General features: G+C 37.9%; 1 protein-coding gene across 1 annotated transcript in view; it reads left to right on the top strand.

Annotated features, from left to right (window-relative positions):
• ARHGAP10 (Rho GTPase activating protein 10) overlaps positions 1-24,169 on the top strand; it is a 139,614-nt gene that overhangs the window by 82,512 nt on the left and 32,933 nt on the right. The window contains exons 15-19 of the mRNA XM_059470893.1: positions 3,100-3,187; positions 4,056-4,114; positions 6,640-6,745; positions 7,368-7,527; positions 21,100-21,250. Coding sequence (XP_059326876.1) covers positions 3,100-3,187; positions 4,056-4,114; positions 6,640-6,745; positions 7,368-7,527; positions 21,100-21,250 — 564 coding nt within the window. The remainder of the gene's footprint in view (positions 1-3,099; positions 3,188-4,055; positions 4,115-6,639; positions 6,746-7,367; positions 7,528-21,099; positions 21,251-24,169) is intronic.

The raw sequence follows: 24,169 nt of genomic DNA, 5'->3' as shown, positions 1-24,169 counted from the left end.
TGATTCTATCTCTGCTCTTTATCTATCCGTCCTCAGAGGAGAACAAAGAGGGTTCCTTTTTGATATACAGTGGTACAGAGAATTTAAAATGACTGATTAATCTTTAATCCTTTGTCTCTGCACATACTCTTAGATACCCTTTTATATGAAAGATTTTTCAGAATCATAAAAAACTCATATTAACTTTCTGTATTTTAAAATGTTTGATAAGATTTCAAAGTATTTTAAGCTACCTATCACTGACCATGAAGTTCACAGTTGGAAAGGCCTTGTGTGAAAAGAGTCTTCCAAATGGTAACCAGGGATGTAATTTTTTTATTTGTAGTTTTGTCTCTTTTTTAGATTATTTTCTGTAGAATTTTGGAAAGTAGACTGAGAGTTAAAAGAGTATGAGAAGACCAACATATGCTTTTCTAGTACTATGAATGCATAGATTTTCAGCTGTAATGCAAAAATCTAGTGGAGCTAAGTCTCTGCAAAATAAAGCTTACCAATGAAATACATAATTCTATTTAGAAAAAAAAATTACAATTAACTTAGTCCATGAAGATACCTGTAACTGGTACTGTGCTATTTTGCAGCAATGATCTTTTTTAAATTTAAAGGGAGGCATCTGGTGAGGAAAACACTTTTCTACCTTTTAAGGGAAAATGTTAAATTAACCAAATACCTCACTGTAAACAGGGATAGAAAGCTAGAACTTCCAATATTATGGAAATGTGTTCCAAGCACTGCAGTGTGAGTTGTCAGGAGTCTCAGTTCTGGAAGTGCATCAGGGCCCAGTTCCTGTTCCATCGATGGCGTTATAGATCTGAGGTGCCTCATTCCCTACACGCTGTTCCACAGATTTTGTACAAGCCACTGCATGGATCAGCTTTCACATGGACCATTGCCTGTGGGAAGGGGCTGCTGAGCACTTGCAGTTTCTGCTGATGAGTTCAAGTTTATTTCTGATTCTGTCTGGTGTGAAAAATACCAGATATCACATGTAGCAGGAAGCTTTCGGGTGCTTCTGCCTTCCCAGAACTAGCAGGTTTCAAAACAATGGCATGGAATTCCTTGTTAATTTCTGTACAGTAGATGACAGTATACATGCACATCTACAGTGGGCATATTGCATATGAAAGCAAAGAGAGTCTCCTCCTAACCAACTCAGTGAACTGGACAGTTTTTATAAGCTCTGGCTCCCTTATTGTCAGAAAGATTTGCATAAAATTTAGAGCTGATCTGTCAAAAGCTGTTCCTTAAACATGCACAGTTAGTTTTACAGGCATAAAGTTGCCCTTGAGTGCACTGTGGCTGTTACATGAACAAGTAGCATGAAAAAAGCTAGACTAATAATTTCTTGAAATCTGGTTCAAGTTCCAGTTCTTACTTAAAATGGATGTAGAGGAGGAGAATGGAGCAGGAATAGTGAAATTTATTGGATGGAAGGGCACAGAGCAATGTAAAGCAAATGCCAAACCAAAAATGAAGAAAATGTCCTTAAATCTTAATGGCTTCTACAATCAAACCAGGGGTTTGTAGCAGGGCTGTTTCTTTTTTTTTTTTTTCCTCCAAGAGATAATGAAATGTTTCAACAATACTTTCTATTTTTTATTTTAAGAGGCTCGCTTTGGAATTCAGATGCCTGTTGTTTTCCTCCCAAAATTCATCAACAAATTTCAATGAACAGAGTGCATACTTTGAATGTAAAGGAGGTTGATGATTATGAAGCAGCTATTTTAAAACTGGATATTACATAGTGATTTAGTAACAAAACCCCCTTAGTTTTTGTAGCTTCTGATGTGATGGCAGTTTTTTATTTAATTAATTCAGGAGACAAATTTTCTTCTTGAAAAAGAGAATTTGAACGTGGAAACAAGTAGTGTGCTAACATGAAAAAAAAAAAAAAAGAACCTTATATTTGAGACAATCCTGAGTATTTTGGGTGGTGGTTGGCTAGTAACAGTTTGCTAGAAAATGTTATCTGACCTGTATTTTAAAATGAGATTTAAATAATTGATATAATGAGGGAGAATATTCAGTTACAGAAATAATTGCTTGGCACAGCTTTTAGAACAAAATTATTTCGTCCCAGTAAAAGGACTGCACCTTTAATCAGGGATCCTAATTTGATTTTTTAAATGTGTCTGTCATTTGTCTGACAAGCCAAGTAACAAATGAATTCTGAATTGTATGAACGGGTCCACACGTAATCGGCATCAGCCACTGCAGTGACTGACAGAAACGTAGCAGTAAATAATAACAGGAAATCAGCAAACACACAGGGCTAAGCTGGCCATATATATGTGCTCTCCTCTTGTGTCAGCTAGCTATGGCTTCCTGTTTTGAGGCCAAAAGGGTTTTTTTTGATTGCAAAATATTCCAGTGTGCTGTGTTGTTTTCGATCTGTTAAAGTCTTCAACCTGATGGGTCAATCAGACAAACCTTTTGGTTTGGTCTGTCTTGTTCCAAGGCTCCCCCAACTAACCTGGGAGAAGGTGGGAGTTCTGTGGTCCTGAGAAATGGTCAAACAAACAAGTATTTCTTGTCCAGTGGCTAAAACTGATCAAGTAAGGCAAACATTCAGCAAAGACTCCTTTTCCTACTTTGGAAGCACCTCTTAAAACATTCTCACACAATGCAGAGGGTCATGCTGCACTTTACCTGTTCTCATCAACAGTTTACAAGAAAAACTATGGAAACAATTTATCACTTTAAATAAGAAAGAAAAGCGTAAAAGAAAATTCTTCTTCTTTTTTCCCTAAACTGTTTTTGTACATCTTTCTGTTCGTGAACATCTCTCTGTTTAATTAGAGGTGTGAAAATTTCAATTGCTATAGAGATCTTTTTACATGAGGGTGGTTTTTAATCCCTCATTAAAAAAAAAAATCAGTAAATAGTTTAAATAAAAAAAATATGAACATGGAATTTACAAACAGATTTGGATATTTGGTCTTCTTCATATCACTGAATAATAATAAAAAGGATGTTGCTTCTGTGCTCATGTGAGCAAACACGTAGTGTTGAAAGTCAGTGTGTTGCTGTTCATGTAACTCATACTGATTTAGAATTCCCTTTTTTCATGTCCCTTTTGTCTTTCTGGTTATTTTCTAGATTCAAAAACCTGCAATGAAGTTGACCTGGAAAACTCTGTAGATTGGGAAGTGAAGACAATTACTAGTGCTATGAAGCAGTATCTGCGGTAAGGCTGTCTCTTGTTAATTTGGTTTTTAAGATTATAAGTTCTTAATTTAGTTCTCCTATGCTATATGTTAGGCTGCACTAGTTAGTTTTGCTGTGTTTTGGAATAGGAGCTGATTTTGTACAAATACCATATTTATTTGTTTTGGGGAAAGCTATTCAAATGGCTTTGCCAATTCGTAATAAAACTATTTTACTAAATTGCCTAAGAACATAAAATGTCACACTTTTGTGCATCTCTAGTGTAACACACTGTACTTTTAATCTGCTATTTTTAATAAGTAAAATATTATTACAACCACTATCAATGAGTGCTGCAGAAGTATCTTAAGGATGCAACTCTTACATAGTATAGAAAAGTATTAAAAAAAAGTATAAGTGTACACAATAAAGTATTTCTTCCCTACAGTATTTCCCATCTGAGTGCTTACTCAGATATGCAATATTTCATGAGCATCAGTAAAGTCAATATAATTAATGGCTTTAACTCTGATGGTGGTGGTTATTGTTAAGACCTTGGTGTCTTTCCAGTAAGGCATTAACTTAGCACTTTTCAAATGCTAAGAATGACAATAAAGAATGAATTGAATAATATTTGTGTACAATCTTGATTTGAAACTGGAAAGGTATCTTATGATAGAGGCATCATTTCAGCTCATGGAAGGTGAATGGATGCATTTAGACTTATTTTCCTGATAATACCAATTTTTCCTTTTGTTCTAGAAATCACTGAATTCAAGTTCCTTTGTAACAATGGTTGCTTCCAGTAGGAGAGTTATGCTACTGAATGTTAAAAAAGCTTCCTGATTAGAGTAAATGCAGCTAGAAGAAAATACAGTTAAATTTATTATATCATCCTTGTTTTGCAGAAGCCTTCCAGAGCCACTGATGACACATGAGTTGCATGGAGAATTCATCATTCCTGCCAGTAAATACATGACTGTAGTTTAAATAGAAATCTTTTGTTGTTGTGCTGTTGTGACCTCAGGAGCACTCTGCAAATGCAATTCCTGAAAAATGCTTCATCCCAGTAAAAATACAGGAACAAGAAATAATAAATGATTTAAGAATATGTTTGAATCAGTATTTAGTTCCAGTGTGTGTCACATATAATATGACTGCTTAGCACAGTTCTTACTTTTATGGAAAAACTTTCGGATAGCCAGTGTAAACATTTATTTTTATTATCTTAATTGCATAATGATAAGCATCTACTTAATCTGTGATTTTTTTTTTGCCTTACATTTATAAAGAGTATGAAGCTTAGCAAAAGCAAGTACATTCATTTGAGCTCATTGGAGTCCTCAAAGCACAGCTGCCTGACCCTTCTTTTCAGTGCCTTGCTAGCTCTGTGTGTAGGCTGGCTTCAATGTTCCTCACGCATTAGAAGAAAGGAAAGAGCAGGCCAGATTACACTGTGGCAGTTCAAATACAGACTTGGAGAAGACACAACAGCATTTGTAGCTCAGTTGTATGGTATCTAGTGTACACGGAATTTTTTTGGAAGAGGATAGAGGGAAACTGTGTAAGAAAATTTTTGGCAAAGTATCAAACAGATATTTAGCTGATTTTCTTTCCAGCCTGTAGCATGTCTGGCAAACTGTGGAAAGCAAAATTAAAATAAACTTTGAGACAATTGCTTTATCATCTTCAGATTGCTATAATGACTTTCCAGGACTGCAGAATGTGTTTTCTTCTGGTCCTTAATTCAAAATGAGAATTAGCTCAGGAAATTCGTTGTCAAAGCACATGCTAGCAGGCAAGTGCTTAAACAAAAGTTGACATCCTTACCTATGTGGTGAGTCTTCATGTTTGTATTGGAAAGTGTTAAAATAATTTCTCTACTTCTGAAGTTTTGCCAGCAGTTTCCTCACTTTATTTTTCTTTATATTATAGTCTCTTTCAGTAAAGGAATTCAGTTTAAGTTACATGTTTGAGACAGTACAGTGTTCATGAGTAGTAAACAGTTTAGTAAAGGAGTTGCTTCTGGGGAGGGAAATTCGGTCAACATTGCAGATCTGAGTTACAGTATGCTCAAAAATAGGTAGTCAGTGTTGTTTCCTATGTTGGCTATAAAAAACCAACACTGGAAATAGCATGGAGTATCCTTTTCCCTGAAACCATTGGAGGAGGAGCCAAAATTAAAAGGTTTTCCTTCAATCCTGTTCTCTTTAATGCATATCAGTATAGATTGAAATTATATTAACTTTGACTGTATCTTGTAATTAAATTGTTTAGCCATTCTTTAATTAGAATTTGTGATCTCACATATACACAAAATAGTCTCACTTTAAAGAAGACCCATTTTTTCCATGAGAATTTTGAGTAGCTCACTAGAAATTAAACATTTTGCTTTTTGGTAGCCTTTTTTCTTGCAATCTGTGCAGGGGTATTCATTGCAAAAGAATAAAATACAGCCCTAAAATCTACAACAGTATGCAAAGAAAAAAAAATCTGAAGCATTATGCACAGATGAATACGAAGAAATTGTGGTATTTTATAGACAATACGCTTAGCAAACACAGTTGCCTTAGAGAAAAATGGGATCTGATCAGTGGTCCTCATGTCAAAATTTTTTGCATTCAGAAAAATGTATAAATTTTTCTCATCCTGCACTTTCTAGTAAGTATTATTATAGGCAATAGAAATGCTTCCATTCCTCTCATTATAACCACTACAGAGATGTAATTTTGTGATTTAATGCAGCTTGAAGTGGGAAGATGGTTTATTTTCATCTTTTACAGGTTCTTGTTTTCATCTGTGTACAATGAAACCTGTAGGGGCCAAAATTATTCAATTTGACATGCAACAGACAAACATAAAAGCTATTTGCTTATCTATATTTCTGTACTGTACTAGAGATGCCATTGTTATTCAGAACCTTTGTCATAGTATTCTCTGTAGGTTTTTTTGCATGTTTATTCTTCTGTGTCTTCAGAGGTCATTAGGTTTTCTAAGCATTTGGATTTGCTTGCAGTTTCCAATGCAAGGTTGCCTAAATGCAGTGTCATTAGGTGCACGGTACCAACAAAACTGAGTTCTAATCATGAGGACAATCAGTTAATGATGCTAAAGTGGAAAGCAGTACAATTTTTCTCTGTGGCACCCAGTAACATCGCTGCTCACCTTGCAGTGTATTTCTAAGCACACGGATGCAGTGCAGCAAAACAATAACTGCATCTGGCAGACTTTAAAAATAGATGAACAAAGGCATCCTTTTGCAGGTGGACTGAAAGACAAGTTCTCAAAATAAGTAAATAAGATGATAATTCGAGAACAATATTACTTGTGAAAACAAGCACATATGTTCAGTGTTGCTATGTTTGGAGACACATAAGTGGTGAAGTGAAGTGTATGCAGTGTGTTTCCATGCAGGGGTGGGAGAAGGTTTATGTTGCTGTGGATCTTATTTTATTTTAATTTTTTTGAGATATTTATTTCTGTATCCCATAGAAAGTGGGAGTCCGGAATCTCGAGTCAATGCTGTTCACTTCTTAGTCCACAAACTCCCAGAAAAGAACAAAGAGATGCTGGAAATTCTGGTGAAACATTTAGCGAAGTGAGTGCTATGACCTGCTTTCCTACCTTGTCAGAATTCTTGTCTTTACCTTTCTTTAGCTACAAAGGGCTTTAGTGAAGTGTGGCTGGAGCTGAAGCCCATTTTGATGCTGTCATCCTCAGCCCCAAGAACCAAACGTGCAAAGGCAGACGAGACATTTGACTCACGCTGTGCATATTTTGGCGGGAAAGGCAGAAATCTAAGACGTTAATGAAGCCATACAAGTATTTACTTTAGCAGTCCTGCCAGCAGCTGAGGGTTTGATTGAAGTGAGAAAGGGAACATTATACTTTCTTTTTGCAAATTCTGGCAGAGGGAATAGTGGAGATCTGTTAGCAAATTTAAGTTGGTTTCACACTTGCCCTGGTCCAAGGCTAAGCGTATTTTATATATTTAAGTTCAGTAAGAGACTGGTTTTGTTTTTAAGTTGCCACTGGAAGAATGGCTTTTCAGTTTTCCAGAATTTAGTAAGACTTTATTTGAAGAAACTTTGCACAAAACAAACTTCTAAAACACAGATTAAGGAAATGCAATGTTTTCATTCATAGACTGCCATTTCCAGCAGCAATGGAAATTTTTCATAACCCATTTCCTGTTTTTTCCTTCAATTCTTTTCAAAAAGTGTTTCAAAACATGCCAAGAAGAATCTAATGACTGTGGCAAACCTAGGGGTAGTATTTGGACCAACCCTAATGAGGCCACAGGAGGAAACTGTAGCAGCCATCATGGACCTGAAGTTTCAGAATATTGTCGTTGAAATCCTGATAGAAAATCACGAGAAGGTACGTTTTGCTACATTTTCACCTTTCTGAGCATTGTCTGAAACAATCTGCTAGCCTTATTGGGGTTAAGCATGGAATTAGGCATGCCATTAGACTAACAGTTTAATTCTAAAGAATATTCTCTATACACAGTATGCTTTTGGTTATTTATCCTTGGTAATCATTCATGTTCATAGCTGAACTGACATTCAGAATGCATGTTTCATGGCAGTGGTAGTGCTTCTGTGTGCATAGTACACCAGTAGATTTGCATTGTGAATCTTGCATTTGCTTTTTTTCTGAGCAAAAGTGATACAAAATGAGAAAAGAGAAAGCCTGGGTTCCATTTCTGGCTCTTCCATCAAGTACTTTGACCAGGGTCTGAATTAATTGTTTTATGTTTTCATTTTGCCTCAGAGTTCCCAGTGTAAAAAAGAAGACTTTACTGTACTCTAAATTTTATGTGTAAAAAACATTTTGAGAGAGCCAGGTATTAACACTTCCTTTGTTTTCAGCTGAATGTGTGTTATTTTAAGCGTTTGTATTTTAGGTAGTACTGAAAATAGAAATTGTTGTTGCTGCCGTTACTAAAGTTGCCAGTTACTAGAGTGCCTCACATATACAAGGTACTGTCCAGGATATCACTGCATGTAATCTGGGATCTGAAAATAAAAATAAAAATAGTGAGAAATTAATTTACTTGTCTCCTTATTTAGGTACTCCTTTGGGAGTCCCATGTGTCTAAGTTGACTTCTCTAACTGGATGTTTAAGGTACTTTGTACTGAGAGATGGACAGCATCTCCCTAATTCTTACTGTCAAAAAAAAAAAAAGTGCTTTGGCAAAATCCCAAGATGTGCTTTTTCCTCTCTCCTTTCTTAAGTACTTGGAGCACTGAAATTGTTATTTCCTTTAAAGGTTAACAGTGTTGAAATTGGCTATTTAAGTCAAGTGTTATCTACTCTAAATAATGTATGTTTCAGGCTTTTCTGACAATGTAATTATGCTCCCTCCCTGATTGATGCAGGCTGGGCAAAGCTGCTGTTGGCATAGCTGTGACCACATGGTGGGTTTTGTTGGCTTAGTTGACTTAGGGTGTAATGCTGTCCTCACACGCACACTGAGCAGATATGGCATTGTTCTGTTGGAAAAATACTGGGCTGCACATGTGGCTCAAGTTCTAAGCAATAAATATTCCAAGAGCTGTAAGCCATGGTATTAATTTTGGATCTTAGAAATGAAAGTAAACCTTGCAGTTGAGCTCATGATTTTAAAGCTATTGAGGCGACCACACAAATTAAAGAAAGTCGAGAGAGAGCAAGCAGAGCCAGGATGTTTTAATAACATGTGGAGGTTGAGTTGTGTTTATTCAAATCACCACAGATTAGCACCATCCTATTCTCATGCCAGCTCAGTCACATGTCTCTTAAAATTGGACATCAGTTTTACATTTGAGACATTAGTGGCCTTTCTTGCTCCTCTGCAAATGTGGAGAAGCGAGGAATGGAAAGTACATCAGTATAATACTGCCTCATTTTCCATAATTTCTTGGTTTTATGCCTTCTTTAGAACTAGAAGGGTATAATTTTTTTAAGGGATTTCTGTCATTTCACTGCCAATTCTAACAGTGAACTTATCATCAGTGGTCTGCCTGCAGCAGCCTCTCCCATTCCAGACCTGCTTCCAAAATGGGAGGCAGCCCCATGTGTGACCTCTGTGTGCTTATAACAAAGGCAGAGGTGTGTTGAAGCATTGAAGCACAAAAATTTTATAGTCAGACTGAGTATGCTGCTTTTACAAGTGACATTTCTTCGTTTAAGGCAGACCAAGGACCTGCTTTTAAAGGCAAGCAAGGTCATTGCCAGTCTAACGTTCATTTTATGTTGTTATTTTAAATTTATATGCATTTAAGACTTTCTGAGAGTCTTGCATTAGATATTTTTATTTATACCCCTGGTGAAGTCCTAGGAAATGTCACTGGTTGTGGGTTAAAATATTTTAGTATTTTGTTCAGCCACTACTCCAACTCTGCTAATTTTTAGTGGCTTCAGCTGATGGGAGCAAAGTTTGCAATTGTAGGAAAGTGATGGAGTCAAGATGGAGGTGCACTGACCCTTCACACTGTACATATGTAATTTCCAGCTCTGGTACTCAGCAGAGAGGCATTTCTTTTCCCCTGTAGCCAAGGAAAGGACCAACAAACTTTCCAACTGTAGGAGCAGGAGCCATCGGCACTTCTGATATAAATACAGAAACCTAGTAGGCAGAACAGTAAAAAATGGTTAGGATTCCTCAAATATTTTTAAATTCCATCAATTCCCATTATGTGTTTTGTGGATAGCTTTTTTGAACGAGAATCACTGTTCATTTTTAGGACACATAATTGGGTTACTGGCATTGAAATCCTGGTGCAGTTATTCCAGTATCATCACTTTTTGTTCTAATTAGAGAATTTCTGTGCAATGAATGTGTGGAAACCTGAACACAATGACTTTCCCTAAGATAAGAGTATCATGCTTAGTGAATAAGCTGGTATTGTTGTTTATTTTTGGGGTTATTTTTTTTGTTAAGCTTTTTTGATATGTACATCCTCCTGGCTAGAAACCAGTCAGCGCCACTTCCATCTTGTTTACAGGCTGCATATGTACCTACAATTTGTGGCTGTGAACCAATTACTGTGTGTTGAGGAGGGGATGTTTTGCAAAATGCTGAGATTGGAACACTGAAGCCAGACCATACAGCCTGATGTGTTGCTTAAATGCCATTAGAATGGCACAATGATTAAGAGTAGGAAGGGATAGAGGAGCATCAGGAAGGGAATTGTTTAGCTTTTGTCAGTTCTAGGCAGGTCTCTCTCAGGTTGAGTATTTCACAGTGCCCACTTAGAGGGTGAGCTGCACAAGCAGATCTCTGCTTTGAAAGAAAAAAGACAAACTCTAGACCCCAGCTGAGATATTTTATTCAGGACTGTCAGAACCACCTGCTGTGGAAGCAAGGACAATCCAGAGGATAATTAGACCCATAAAATGTCTTGCTTTGCTTCTGTCCTATTGCTATAGGGAAAGGACAGCCAGATGGGGGAAGGATAGCCAGATTTTGTGTCCTGTATTTTTCCCTTCACTAAAGAAGCATCAAGGAATTCATGTTTGTGTCTCATAATTTTGTTTATTTTGCTTTGAGGTACCAAGCTCAGGAGCTGACTCCAGCTGTGCTTGTACACTGCCTGGAGCAATCTTGGCCTTTAGGTAATCTTCTAATAACAAGTCTTAGTCAACTTGGCCCAAAGAAAAGGTTTTGATTTCTCTTCTTTGCCTCCTCCAAATGAGTTTCAAGGGTTTCAATTAGTTTTTCTTCCCATGGGCTTAACAGATTGGAAATTTTGGACATTTTGGCTCTTCTGGTCTTTTCTCTGACTTGTGGTGAGGAAGAAGGTTGGTCCATCATGCTACGGCAGCATGAGGAGCATGCACATTTATCTTGCTGTTTGTTATAGTGTTTGTAGAGTATGTTGTTGGAGTGAATGTCACTATTCAAAGAGCTTGTTTATTTGCCATTTAGAGATGCCTCAGTGCTAATGTGAACCATTTTGGTTTCTCAATTCCCTGAATATTATTTTAAGAAGGGAAAAAAAGGCACCAGGATAAAAAAAAAGCCTAAAAAATGAAAAAAAGATGAGGGAGGAGGTTGGAATAAAAATCTCAGTGGGACTGGAATATTTAAACCAGCATATGGGGGAGGAAAGAATAGTGAGTACAAATAGCAAGATTATAAAAACAGAAAGAAGATTAAGATTACAATGAAAGAAAATTAGAAGGAAAAAAGCGAGGGGCTACATCTAGAAGCTCCTTGTGGAGACTGGAAGACCAGAATCTGAGGAAAGGGAATAGGCTTTGTAAAAGATACCTTTTTCTCAAATTCAAACAACCTATGGGCAAAATTATCTCAAAGACACTCAAGCTGAAAAGCTCAGTATTTCCTATATATAAGGCAGATACCGTTTCTCTATCAATCTTTCTATAAAGGGGAAAGATTTTACGTATTTTAGACAAAATGTCTATGGCTTAGCTTTGATATGTTGAAAATAGTTTTAAGGGGAATCTTTTTAATGAAATGCTTTTTTTTTTCTTCATACTTTGGGCGCTTTCATGATTTCTTTTTTAAACTAGAAAGGGAAGAGAAGAATTTAATACTCCTGAGCTCTTAAGCCAACATCAACTTCATGTAGTAATCCTTGAAAAATCTTGTCTTAAAACGTATTACAGTGCATAATGCATGCAATATTCGTGAGACAGAAGGAATGGAAGCGGGTGAACTTGGTTTGTTTTAGAGCATGAAGCAGCACAGTGTCCCCTTGGCAATCCCGCAGCTCTGTTGCAGGTAAATGCTTTTCAGGGTGGAATGCCACACCACCACATAAACTTAATACTGTTTTTTGGCAAGAGAGCAGATCTTTTGAAAGGACACATAAGAGTTACTGAAGAGGGTTTGTTTCAGCTTTCCTGTTGCGTTGCCTTTGGCTGCAAAGCAGGACCAAGAAGCAATGCAGTGTAATTATGGTGGTTCGCTGTGGTGCAGCAATTTGAAACCTCCACAAGGTGAATGTTTCTCAAGTCAACAAACGTTGGACTTGGAGGGGGGAAAAATGACATGAAAATATCTCCATTAGCACAGAGTTTGTGAAAACACGTGAAGGCATTCAGGAGGGTATTCAGCACGTGCCGAACTTGAAGCATGTAACTAATCAGAAGTGTCATTGAAACTGTTCGTGAACTTAATTCTAATTACATGTCTTAATCATTGGCTGAGTCTCAAGCAGAAAGGGCAACAGACACAACAAAGAAGTTCTAGTAGGAGTCAGAGCAGCTCTTTTGTTCCACTGCAGAGTGAGCAAACTCTTTAAATCCTTTCTCTGCCCTGTAGAGAGCATAAAGCCCTTCCATGTAGGACACATACATGTGGTGGTTAATGGACTGCAAATTTTTTTTTTTTGTTGTTGTTGTTTAAAAGACTCCAGTTTTCTAAATGTGGTCTATGCATAGTAAGAAGACTGAATATCAAGTCTCTACTCACGTTTGTGACTGCAGTTGATGATATTAGAGGCAGTCTGGATCAATACTTGGATTGGTATGCTGCTAGACTGGTCCAAAAGAAACAGAACATGCACTGTGAGAAATCATATTATATTAATAAAGAAAATCAAAACAAAAGTCATGATCTCAGGGGTCGAAGAGACCTGCTGAGATGCTGTACTACAAACACATGGTGCATAGAAATAGTTATATAGATTTCTGACTTGTTGATTTGCCTACCTTATTTACAGTTAATTTGGGGGAACCTTCCTTGACTTCATACAAAATTTCAAAGTGATGGAGATGTCATCTTGTGGTGCCCACAAGCAATGTTCCTAAGTAAGTAAAGAGAAAGGATGAAGAAGGAGTGGAATTCAAGTGACTAATATTTGCTTCAGTCTTGATGGTCAGGGTGCTGTGCTTGCATGTTCTAGAGGAGGCAGCAAGGGAGAAGTCCTTATGGAGACTGCCAAAATGGATGTTCCTAAATAAAATCTTGTTAGTAAAAGAAAATATTCTGTAAAATATTGCAAGGGACTTGAAGGGGGGAAAAGTTGTTGTGCTTCTGAAAAGTTTAAAAAGTAAATTCTTATGCAGAAACTGTGTGACATAATGTGTTTTGCATGTACTCTTTGGAATTCTAGAAAGCTTTTGCCTTACCAGAAGGGCTAGTATATTTCAAACCATTAAATATTTTTGTATTGAAAATACGTGGCAGTCAGCTGATAATACTTTTATTTCCAATATTTTCAAGTGCATGCTTCTTGCACTAATAAAGCATCAATATTTCATTAGACATACAGTGGAACAGCATGTTCTTTATCTCCAAAGAGCCTATAGTCATAATGCAAGGTAAAAAATGTATTTTAACAAAAAAAGTGAGCAAAAAATACTTGAAAAAGCAATGATGGTATAAATCCTTGTAATGGCAGCAAGGATATCTGTGAAAAAGAAAATGCTGGTGAGGCTGCAAGGTTGGCTGCAGTTGGAACCATGTCATTTGCAATAATCTTGAAGATCTTGTAATTTCAATCTGATGATTCGCTTGGTGACAGTGTGGTAGGGTGTAAAATGTGGGTTTTTATACTCAATTATCTGTTCATAAAATCTGCAGTAAAATAGATGTATATATATAGATACGGAATGGTGGTCTTGTGTGTATATGCACATGTATATATATGTTTTTACATATATATATTTATTGCAAATGAAGGGGAGATACCTGTGCTGTGTTTGGCCATAGTTGTTGTTTTTGCTGGGTCTTGACTTAGGTTTCCAAGTGCCATCTTTCATCTTCTTAGGACTTCTCACACTCTTTGTAAAAGAAAATATATGCAGACATTCTGCTTCTACATTATTTTCTTTTGAGAAGTGTGTAATGTTTTAGAAATCAAGGTAATTAGATTGACTATTCAATCTTTTAATTTTTGAGGCATTTCTCTGCTATTTTAAGTAGTTCCTGTATCTAAACAAGATATACATAGCTATTGTGTGTAACAGGGAAAGGTAACCTTTTTAGAATACTCTCCTTGATGTGAGTTAGAGTAGGTGAGCACAGAAGAGAAGGTGAAACTGCTGTTCCTGCTGGTGCAGTGGGCAAATGTGGAGGTATTCCCAGCCTGGTATGTGGTTAACTCTCTCATTGCCCTCGATGGCTGAAGTGGAGTGGTTGATAGCAGTGAATGGGCTGCATCAGGAGTGTTCTTCTCATTAATTGTTAAAGGTGGAGTGTGATGTGATATGGTAGAGCTGCAGTCTTTGTATCAGGAGTGCTACTTTTAGAAAGGCTGACTCAACAAACTCAGAATTTGCCAGCCATCAAAGGACGTGCGTTCTTAACCTTGGTATGGTTTTCTTTTTTTTTTTTTCCCTCCTTTGCAGCTGTCCTGTAGACTGTAATGTTGTGTTTGCAGGCCTTTTAGGTTCTTCCTTTCATCCCAAAACTTGAACTATGCAGTTCAAGGCAATCAGGGCAGATGAGTGACTAATTATTAGAGTCTACTGATACATCAGGTCTGTCTGAAACTTCCTGGGTTCTTTGTCACTCTTGTAGTTTACAGATTGTATAGATCTCTAGTTGTTTTTGTATAAGAAGAGGAGATAGCAGATACTCCAGTCAGAAGGAGATTGAGGCTCAGAGTGTCCACAAATCCCTATAAGCAATTTTTCATTTAGTTAGGGGTGGTCCAGCTGCCAGGTAGATGGGCTCAGCAAATGATATCTCTGCAATGAAGAAAAGACTGCCTTGGATGGATTCAATTTTAATTTATTTATTTAGAGAGCTTTGTGGTTTGGCTCACAGCCAGGGATGATTCCTGTTTCTTGTTTTGACTTATACCTGGTTCCTTTCCAGGCTGCATCCACTGTTGCACTGCAATTCAACAGTGTGTGCCAGGCAGCAACAAGGGCATTATTGATGGGCTCTGGTTGGTGGCCCTCTAGAGACTGAGCCACAGGTAGTTTTCAGCACTAGATCTGATTCTGCCCCCCACCCACCAATACAATGGTTGTGAATAGTATATAAATGTACTTTGTGGTTTGTAGCTGAATCCAAGCCTCCATAGCCTCAGAAAATCTGCATCTTGTGCACTCTCTCAGAAAGCAGTGCACAGCAAATCAAACTTCACAGTATGCAAGTGTTGAAGTGCAAAAGACAGGATAACTAATTTGAGGCAGGCACATCTGTATTGGAGTGGACATGATGGTAACATTTGCGAGGTAAGTTATTTAAGAATTCTGATGAAGTTGTTGGTAATTTTTCTTGGAGAATTTTGTAAACTTTTAAAAAATATTGAATATGAATTTTAGAAGTAATCAACTGTAATCACATTTTTTACACTGAACACATATTCTGTTTCGATATCAAGAATTCCTTTGTTGAATTGTGTTTGTGAACATGAAAAAGAAATAGATATTTTGACTAAAACCAGGAATGTAACATATTGACCTAACATTGTCCATAGAAAAGTAAAGCTATGAACTAGTAAGAAACTACAATAACAAAGGATATTTTTAAAAAAGATTTCAGTACTCTGGAAGTTGTATAAAATTATTAGAATTGGTGCAGAAATCAGTTTTGAAATAAAACTTTTGTCCTTGCACTCTAGAAATTGATATTTTGTAACTTCTATTATGATTAAACTTTTAATAACTCCAATTAGCTTCTGTAATCCCTTCAAATAGGGAATAAAAACCCTAGAACTTTTCATTTTATTGAATGTGGTTTTTGCTGTTAAAAAATGGATTACAATTAGTGTGCAATTAGTGGTTAGTGGTTATAATTAGTGGCTGAACTATTGTAGTAGTGTTTTAGGATGCTTGTTTTCACCTTGCAATTTCTGAAATTCTTATATCTACAGTAAAATTGTAATTGGACATAAAAGACTGCTTTGGTTTCAGAAAATGGCAAAAAGCAGGGTATGGCCACTGTCTTCATTATCCTAAGAGGAAAAAAATGTTGAAAATTATTCTGAGGAAGAGCACAACTGTGAGCCACAAAGACTGTTGCCATTTTTTTAGTGTTTTTTGTCTCTAATAAAAATATATGATTTTTGGTTTTGTGCAGATTGCTGGGTTTAACCTGAATTGGGCTTGCCTTACATTGAAACGAAGCTAAGTCAAGGAAAGACCATGGTGATAAGCTCCCCTTGCACTATCCCATTAACTGCTACTGTATAAAATATTCTTTGATCAGCATATATGATAGCCAGTTGTCATGGAAATGCAAGGAGTACCTTAGGGATAAAATGTGTAAGGGGAGAGCAGTACATATGTCATGGCTAGATGTTTTATATTATTCAATGAACATTAGTGGAAGTGTCTGTGTTTGTATCTTTCATTTAACAATGGCAAATCAAATTGGAATTGTAGGGGAATTGCCCAAATAGAAATGTATGTTGTTCTTATAGTGAGAAATACTCTTCTCCACAACATATTAATGTAGTAGTGAAGCCTATCCCACTTGGGGAATTCCAAAGAATTTTGAATAACCTTGCTTGCCCTAGCTTCCTTTGCATTGCACAGTGACTTTTGGTGCTCTGGTTTGCCTTTGTGTATTCCAAGGATAGAGATGCATGTTCTGGATGCTTGGTGTTATGAGAGTGATAGGGGTTTTTTCTTGAAACAAAACCATGGCACTGCTTTCTTATAAGAAATCTCACTGATTTCTTATAAGTTTATCTTCATTAGTTCTATTACTAAACCTCCAGTTTTTTCTCCCCTCTTTTTCACCCCACTCTGTCCTTGCTGTTTGCTTCCCACTGATTTTTAGAGGAAATTTTAATTACCCCAGTGAAACAAAGCAGACAGAGATGACCTGATGTCTGGGTCTTTTCCTCAAGTAATTCCTGGCAAACATACTGAAATTCATTAATTAGTTCTGCTTGAGACCAGAACGAACAATCAGTATTCTCTTGTAGCAGCAGAATCTAATCTACATTTCCATGTGCAGCTATACATCTAGTCATAAACTTGTGGAATAGGCCAAGGTGAATCCTCCCAGCCGTGGGTTTTCTCAGTATCTAAAATCAGTTCTCGTAAGAGCTCAGGATCTAGAGTCCAACACTGTTGTTGCAGATTAAGGGGAATCTGGCAAAATTGCTTGGGCTGCTGCCATGTGGATCTGCTGGTAGAGTACAGTACGATAATATGTTGAATTTGGCTCATTACTCTGAAGAAATGCTGCCATAGACACTGTGGGACACAGATTTAGGAATTGGAATGGTTCTATGTAGGGATGATCTTGGGCTCACTGCTCTAGACAGAGCTGTTATTAGTGCTGTATGCCCAAGATGGTTTGTGGTTTGTTTGGGCTTGTAAAGCATCCATTTTATACTCCTACATAGAGAGAGAAATAGGTCAGACTTACCAGAGTTTTAAATTGATCCACCAGAGTTTCATCTTTTCTGTTGTAACGTTTACGCTGCAGGTTCTGAGATTCATCCTCTGGTTCATTCGGTGTGCACTTTGAAATTTTACTTTCATATAAGATCAGACCTAGAGAAGCATTTACAGTAGTGGACTAACTGGGACTGACTAACAGAGGGATTTGTTGCTGGATTAAAATTTTGAGTGCTACATATATTAGTCTTCTCCCAAGTGTAAATTGTTACACTTGGCTTCAGAGTTTACTCCCAGGTAGGTCAATAGCAGGATGCCAGAGCTTTTGAGAACTAAATTGTAGAGAACTGACAGTCTATAAATCTCATGCAGTTTGACCACAGTGTCAAAAACTGTGTTAACACTGGAGGTGACTGTGAAATCTTTAAACTTTGAGGTTGGCTTAGTATATTTTTATCGCTTCTAGAATGATGTAATTCAATGAGCACACCTCACTCTTGTCTTTATTACAGGAATTAGTCTAAGCTGTGGTGACTTCTGCAGTGCAGATGAGTGATAGTGGTAGATCTGACCTTCAGGGGGTGTGGTTTTTGAGCAGCAAAGCAATCATCTCTTAAACAGCACATTCCAATCTGTTCTTCCTTGGGAGAGTTTCCCTCCAACTGGATACGTGTGATTGCCTTGCCATGCATCTGATAGCAGCTGCTTGTAGTGCAGGACAGTACTCCTAAACTTGCTCACCTGTGGTCCCAGGACGTGCTTTTGTGCAAGTCAGCCAGCACTCAGCGCTGCTGGGGCCATTTCAGGTGCTCATATCGTGTGTGTGTGATGTTCTATTCTGTCCTCTGTGTGCATGCGTTGGGCTTCTGACAACAGGTCACTCACAGCTGACACCTTTTATTAGCCATGAAACATTTATCTTCAGTGATGTTTAAATAGTTAAAAGATTGGAAGCAAATTTGAATAAAACCAAAACCTGCATTTCTCCCCACAGCTTAAATAAAGCAGCTCTCCATTCCCTCAATTCTCAGGCAGACCTATCAGTGCTTCTGTCAGTGCAGCAGACAAATATCCAAACCATGATGAAACACATTTGTCTATTTAAGTGAAAATAAAGCAAGAAAGATAAGCTGACGGCTGTATGTGCACTTCTGAAGGTGGAGGTTGATGTTCTGCTTGCTTTTCAGATGCTCTCCTTAGCGAAACTGTAGTATGATCTGAGTCTTTGGCCTACAACAGAAAGATGTTGCTGCTGCTGAAAAATGTCTAGTTAGGACTGGGCTGGATTTTGTTTTCCTAATAAAAAGGCCTAAAACGATACCAAAGTAGGGATGAACACAACTATGAACTGCTTTAAAGAGCAAAAAGTCTTTTTGTCTTTTGCCTTTCTGACTCCTAATTTCTCATGATAATAGTTTTAAAGGAGTATATTACAACATTTGTGAGAGACTAGTAAGAAACACTGAAGAAATTCTCAGCCACCTCTGTAAGCCACCTAGAAGCACACAAGAAAGCTCATCTCTTATGAAGTATCCCTGGGAAATACTTGTTCTTCTCACCACCACTAATTTCAGCAGAGATCTGTGGATAAGGCTGTAGAAATAAACACAGCTGTGGAATGTGGCATAGCAAACAACATGCTGAAACCTCTTGGCGGAGAGTTGTTTGCCAGGGAGCCCAAATGCAATGCTTAGTCCATGGAAAAGATGGCATTTCAAGTTTTGGTACCTTTGAATGTTTCAGAAGCAAATATTTATCCCTAAACCTACTCAATCTAGCCCTGTATTTACACATAAGGGGGCAGTGTGGTACTGTTAGCCAAGTGCCATGGAGGTGCACATCAGATTTCACTATTATGTATTGCATCATGTTTTAAGAAATGGCTTTAGAACTCTGAGCACAACTAGAGCCTTGTCACTGCCCGAGAGTGCTGCTGTGACAGCACTGTGTCTGTGCTGGGGAGAACCAGGTCGGACAGCTTCCTCTCTTCTTTGTAAACATTTTGTTTTTAGAGAGGCGCTGTCTTGGCTCTCTCTCGTAGTCCCTTGTTCGTAGGCATGTGAAGGAGGGGGAGAAAGTTTTCCTAATGCTGGGATGGGGAACTTCCAATTAGAGCATTTTTACCTCCCCCATGGCAGCATTCACTTACTGGAAAGGAAAGTAATGTTTCCACTGAAGCTTTCCTGTGCACACCATACATGCACTGCTTCCCAGTTTTGGGAATATGATAATTTCTTCACTGTTTTCATGGAATATGTCCTTTCTTGATTATTTTGTGCCAGCACGGTCTTTTACCTGCCAATACAAAAGTGATGATTACATGTCTGTAAGTCAATGCATACCTGGGATCTTGGGTCATCTTCTTCCCACACGTTAATATTCAGGGTTAGCAGGCCAGGATACGATGGGATTTAGGGTCTCTGGTACTTTTAACACGGTGTTTTGAGTGCCTTACTACAGGATGCTTATGGCATTATTTCTCACCTGTCTGGCTTTTAGTGTCATACTGAACCTGACACATGCTGTTATTATCCAGAAATGTGTTATCTGTGTTGTCCCTTTATAGTTTCTGCATGAATTTCTACTTTAGAGAAAGCTTCTCCTTAAATATTGATTACAGCTCTCCTCTGCCACTTGTCCTTGTAGTAAATATTATAAAGTTGCAGAGCACAGGAACATCACACACTGTTTCATTACATCTTGTTATATCACTGTGTTGCATTGCTGTGAGGTGCTGTACAGACACAGGAGTTTTCTGACACAGCTCCTGTTTGTGCTTTTCTTTATCTGCTGCTTTGTCTTTGCTGAAATACATATGAAGCCAATTTGTCCATGCCATGATCACTTGTAGAAAGCTGCTGGTAAATTGCATGCCAGCACACTGATAATTTATAGTAGTAAGTCAGCACTGTTGGACTGTCCCCTTCATGTGACAGTTAAAGTGCTATCGGGTACAGTGAATCTGTTGTTGGTTAATTCAGAGAGAAATGACGTGGTGTTCTGTGTGGAGTGGGGATATGCTGATGGTCGTGACTCAAAAGATAAAAGGATGACAGCAAATGCAATCCTTTTTATATGCATCTTTGTGAATGTCAGTATTTAATGTAAAATTGTCTCAATATGTAATAGTTAACAGAATAAATTCTCACGTGGTGTGTTACTATGGTATTTCTCATTAAAAAACCCTGCCCACAAAGTTTTCCCCTTGCTTTCTTCAAGAGTGTGGTGTTTCTTTAATTAAAATGGCTGATATAATGCTATTGCAAGCTTTGAAAATTAAAATGGATATTCTGGAAACGTTACAGGTTCTAGCTAAAGCTATAAAGCATTTTGGTTACTGGTTCCTAAGTTAGTATCTTTCATTTTTTCCTTCCCCTCCATCCTAGCTGGTAAGTGTGGCTGCAAATGTTTTGTGTTTGAATTAACTGATTGGCAGCTTGGTTAATGGGTAGACAGTGCTATTGGTTATTTCCATATTATATTTATCTATCTATTTATTTATTTATTTTTAAAGCACTCATTAAAAACCCACGGCATACTCCCAAACTTGAAGGAATGGATTTTTTGGCTCCTGTCTGCTTTGAATGAAATCCAAAACAAATGTTGTTTGATAATGGTTTACAGTTGCATTGCACAGGTTGCTCGTCATGATAAATAATTAACACCCTTTGTGTTCTTGATTGCAGATTTTCAAAACCCTGCCTGATGCTACTTTCCCTGAGCCAATCTCTATGTCAGTATCTCCTCCAAATGCCCCACCAAGGCAGTCAAGAAGACAAGGACAGCGTATTAAGAGGCCTCTGGCTGTTTACAATCTCTGCCTGGAGTTGGATGATGGTAAGATGTTAGTAATAATTTCAGTCCTGCATCAGATGGGCTGTGTATCCTATCTCCAGGAGGTGTTTTCATTTCATGTTTCATTTGTATACATGTGTGGATGCACATGCACGCTGCTTTAATTGCTTTGGAACATGCAAAGAAGAGCTGCAGAGAGAGGACAGCAGGGAGTACTGTCCTGTGACTTACGGTTAAAAGTAGGACGGACTGTTTTAAATATGCTTTTCTCCTCTAAAAAAAAAGCAGCTCCTGTTTCTTTGGGGAAATCTCTTTGACCTCTACTGAAGATTACACAGCCATAAGATAAATGGAGAGAGAACTAAAATTAAAGCAAATCTTTTATGAGAAGAGCTAATGCACTTTACAGTTAAATTTGTCTGGATTAAAGGCTCAGGTCACCACGGCACTGGAGAATACCACTACTTCACTTGAATCTTTAATACCTTGCTGTAACTAGCAGTAAATACTTGTCAACTTGCCTTACCACTGAAAAGCAGTGGAAAAAAAAAAAGAAGAGTCTTCCTTTTGCGTGGAGTCTGCAGTAGCAACACACACTGAGGCAAAGGGTGTATAATAACATCTTATGTATTCTGAGTGTTGGCCAGAACCAAAATAATTTTCCTGTAATTTTGTTGCTTGGGGGTATGTACAGTACTGAGGAGGCAAGTCAGGGCTCATTTTGTGTTACAGTTTTCCTCCACCCTATTCCTTTTCTCTCTCCTAATGTTTTTTGCCAATTGTCTTTTCACATGAGGAGCCATGGGATCAGGGCACAAAGTCCAGTTACAACAAGTGAAAATAAACAGAAAGGTTTTGGAGTCATGCAGTAGTAAGAGATTCACTGGTGAACTGTCACTAAATTAGTGGTTAACAGTGGTTGGTTTCATAAGACAAGAACATAAATACCTATGACAGCTGTTAAGTGCAGCTTTTAGAAATAAACTCAGGACTGTTTTTAGTTTCAAAGCCAGTTTTGCAAAGAGTCAGCAAGAAATTCAGCATTCCTGTCATCGGATTTGATTCACCAGAGAGATACAAAGTCTGTGTCTGTCTTTTCTTGCATCAAATGTGAAACTAAATGCCTTTACTAGAAGATGTTTAGGGGTATCTGCTTAAAAAGCTTAAGATGTGTTAATTTGAATAATATGCTCCCAAAAGCTAAGAAAGCTCTTGAGCTACATCTGCAATAATAAATTTATCCTCATCTGAAAAACAAAGCTAAACTGAAGCCACTCACAGAGCTGCTCACATCTTATTTTGAATGTGAATCCTAGCAGGACCCAAGAAGTACCACAGCTTCTCAAACTCCATGGAGCAAGGTGCACACTGATGAGTTGACTTTGACCCAAACACTGCAGACAAAAAGCACTTGGTGGGTTTTTATTCTGAGAGCCAAAAATACAGTGTTACTGTTGAAAACTGTTATAAAAATTCTATTTTGCCAAAATGCAGTCCATATTCTTGTCTAATTTGGGCATCTTGGCAAAGAGCTGGAATGTTAAAGGCTGTAATAGTTCTATTTCATGCAGAACCTTGGTGCTTGTCTGGGATTTGTAGTGGGCTGAACTGCGCAATAGCCTAGTACATCATGGTTCATATTAAAACCATAGTGAAGGCTGAACTGCTGCAGGTGAAATTTCGGTGGGATCTGGCAATAACATTTCCCCTTGTAACTGCTGAAAAAATACCCTCTGTGGTCTGTAAAGCCACTACCAAAGGTAGCAGCATCCTCAGGCTGTTGGTAGCTGCTGGCCACATGCTGATGGCTCTTCTCCTTGTTCAGCAGCCCGCTGTGCCAGGACAGTGGGCAGTGGTTGGGACAATGGCTCTCGGGCACGTGTGCCATGCACAAGCACTGCCTGGAGCCCAGCTGTGTCACTGCATGCTCTGAGCCACTGCCCCAGTGGCTGCAGGCTCTGTGCATCAGCCAGGCTCATGAATTACCTAGTCCTTGAGTAGAGCTCAGTGCCTCCAAACACGCTCTGTGGCCTTCAGTTGCTTTCTTCTTTGCAGAGGGGTGAAGGAATAGAAGTGAGCCTGGGCTTCATTCCATATTTACCTAGTTTCTTGGCTAACAAATGCATATTTTATAACTGCTCTTTGGAAGATTTTATCCTGTGTGTGTTTTTAACAGGAAATTAAACATTAAACCCCTTCCCTCCCCCCCCGCCCCCCCCCCCATTCACAATGGCATGAGTTAAGCACCAGGCACAAGCCAGTGTTTTGTGTTTCCTGGATATGGCAAAATTATCATAATCTTGTTTTAAACAAGCAGCTGATACATATTTATATGTAAATATATTTGTAGACAAATATATCTCTAAAGTTATGGTAATTGTATATAAATATTCTCTATGCCTTGAAACTAGAACTATGTCAGAGACAAAATCTCTGTGCTGGAAAACTTCTCGAGTGTGTTTCTTTTAGGATTGTTATGCAAACCAGGAAATTGTTAGAAAAGCGGAAACAAGTCTTTAGCTATCAGCTGCTCCAGGGAGTCAACAGGCTTCAGAATCCACTGCTTGAATTGGAAATGCGGGGTTCGGGCCAGGTTTCTTTTTAAAAGCACGTTAGCAGTCGAGAAGCTTCTTGACTGCACAGAAAATGTATGCAGCAACCACCCAGAAAGGGCTGTAAGATATATAAATATTGATAGATATAATAGCTGAACAACACACACTGCGTTTGATAAAAATCTTTATTTTGCCTTCTGGTAATTAGCTGTACTGAATTCTGATAGTGCATAGATTTTTCCTTCCTTGTACATGGCAATTAGATGATTAAACCTATTTGCAAACAATTCAAGGATTATATTTACTACCATGAGGATCTTTGTTTCCTGAAAGACCGACTTGTATCACAGATGATGCTGTCTGTTTTTCTTTCAACTTCTTTCTTCTTTGCTCTGTGGTAAGCCAA

This window comes from Ammospiza nelsoni, chromosome 4 (assembly GCF_027579445.1).
Source record: "Ammospiza nelsoni isolate bAmmNel1 chromosome 4, bAmmNel1.pri, whole genome shotgun sequence".
Classification (NCBI taxonomy): domain Eukaryota; kingdom Metazoa; phylum Chordata; class Aves; order Passeriformes; family Passerellidae; genus Ammospiza; species Ammospiza nelsoni.
This window is presented reverse-complemented; position numbering and strand designations above follow the sequence as displayed.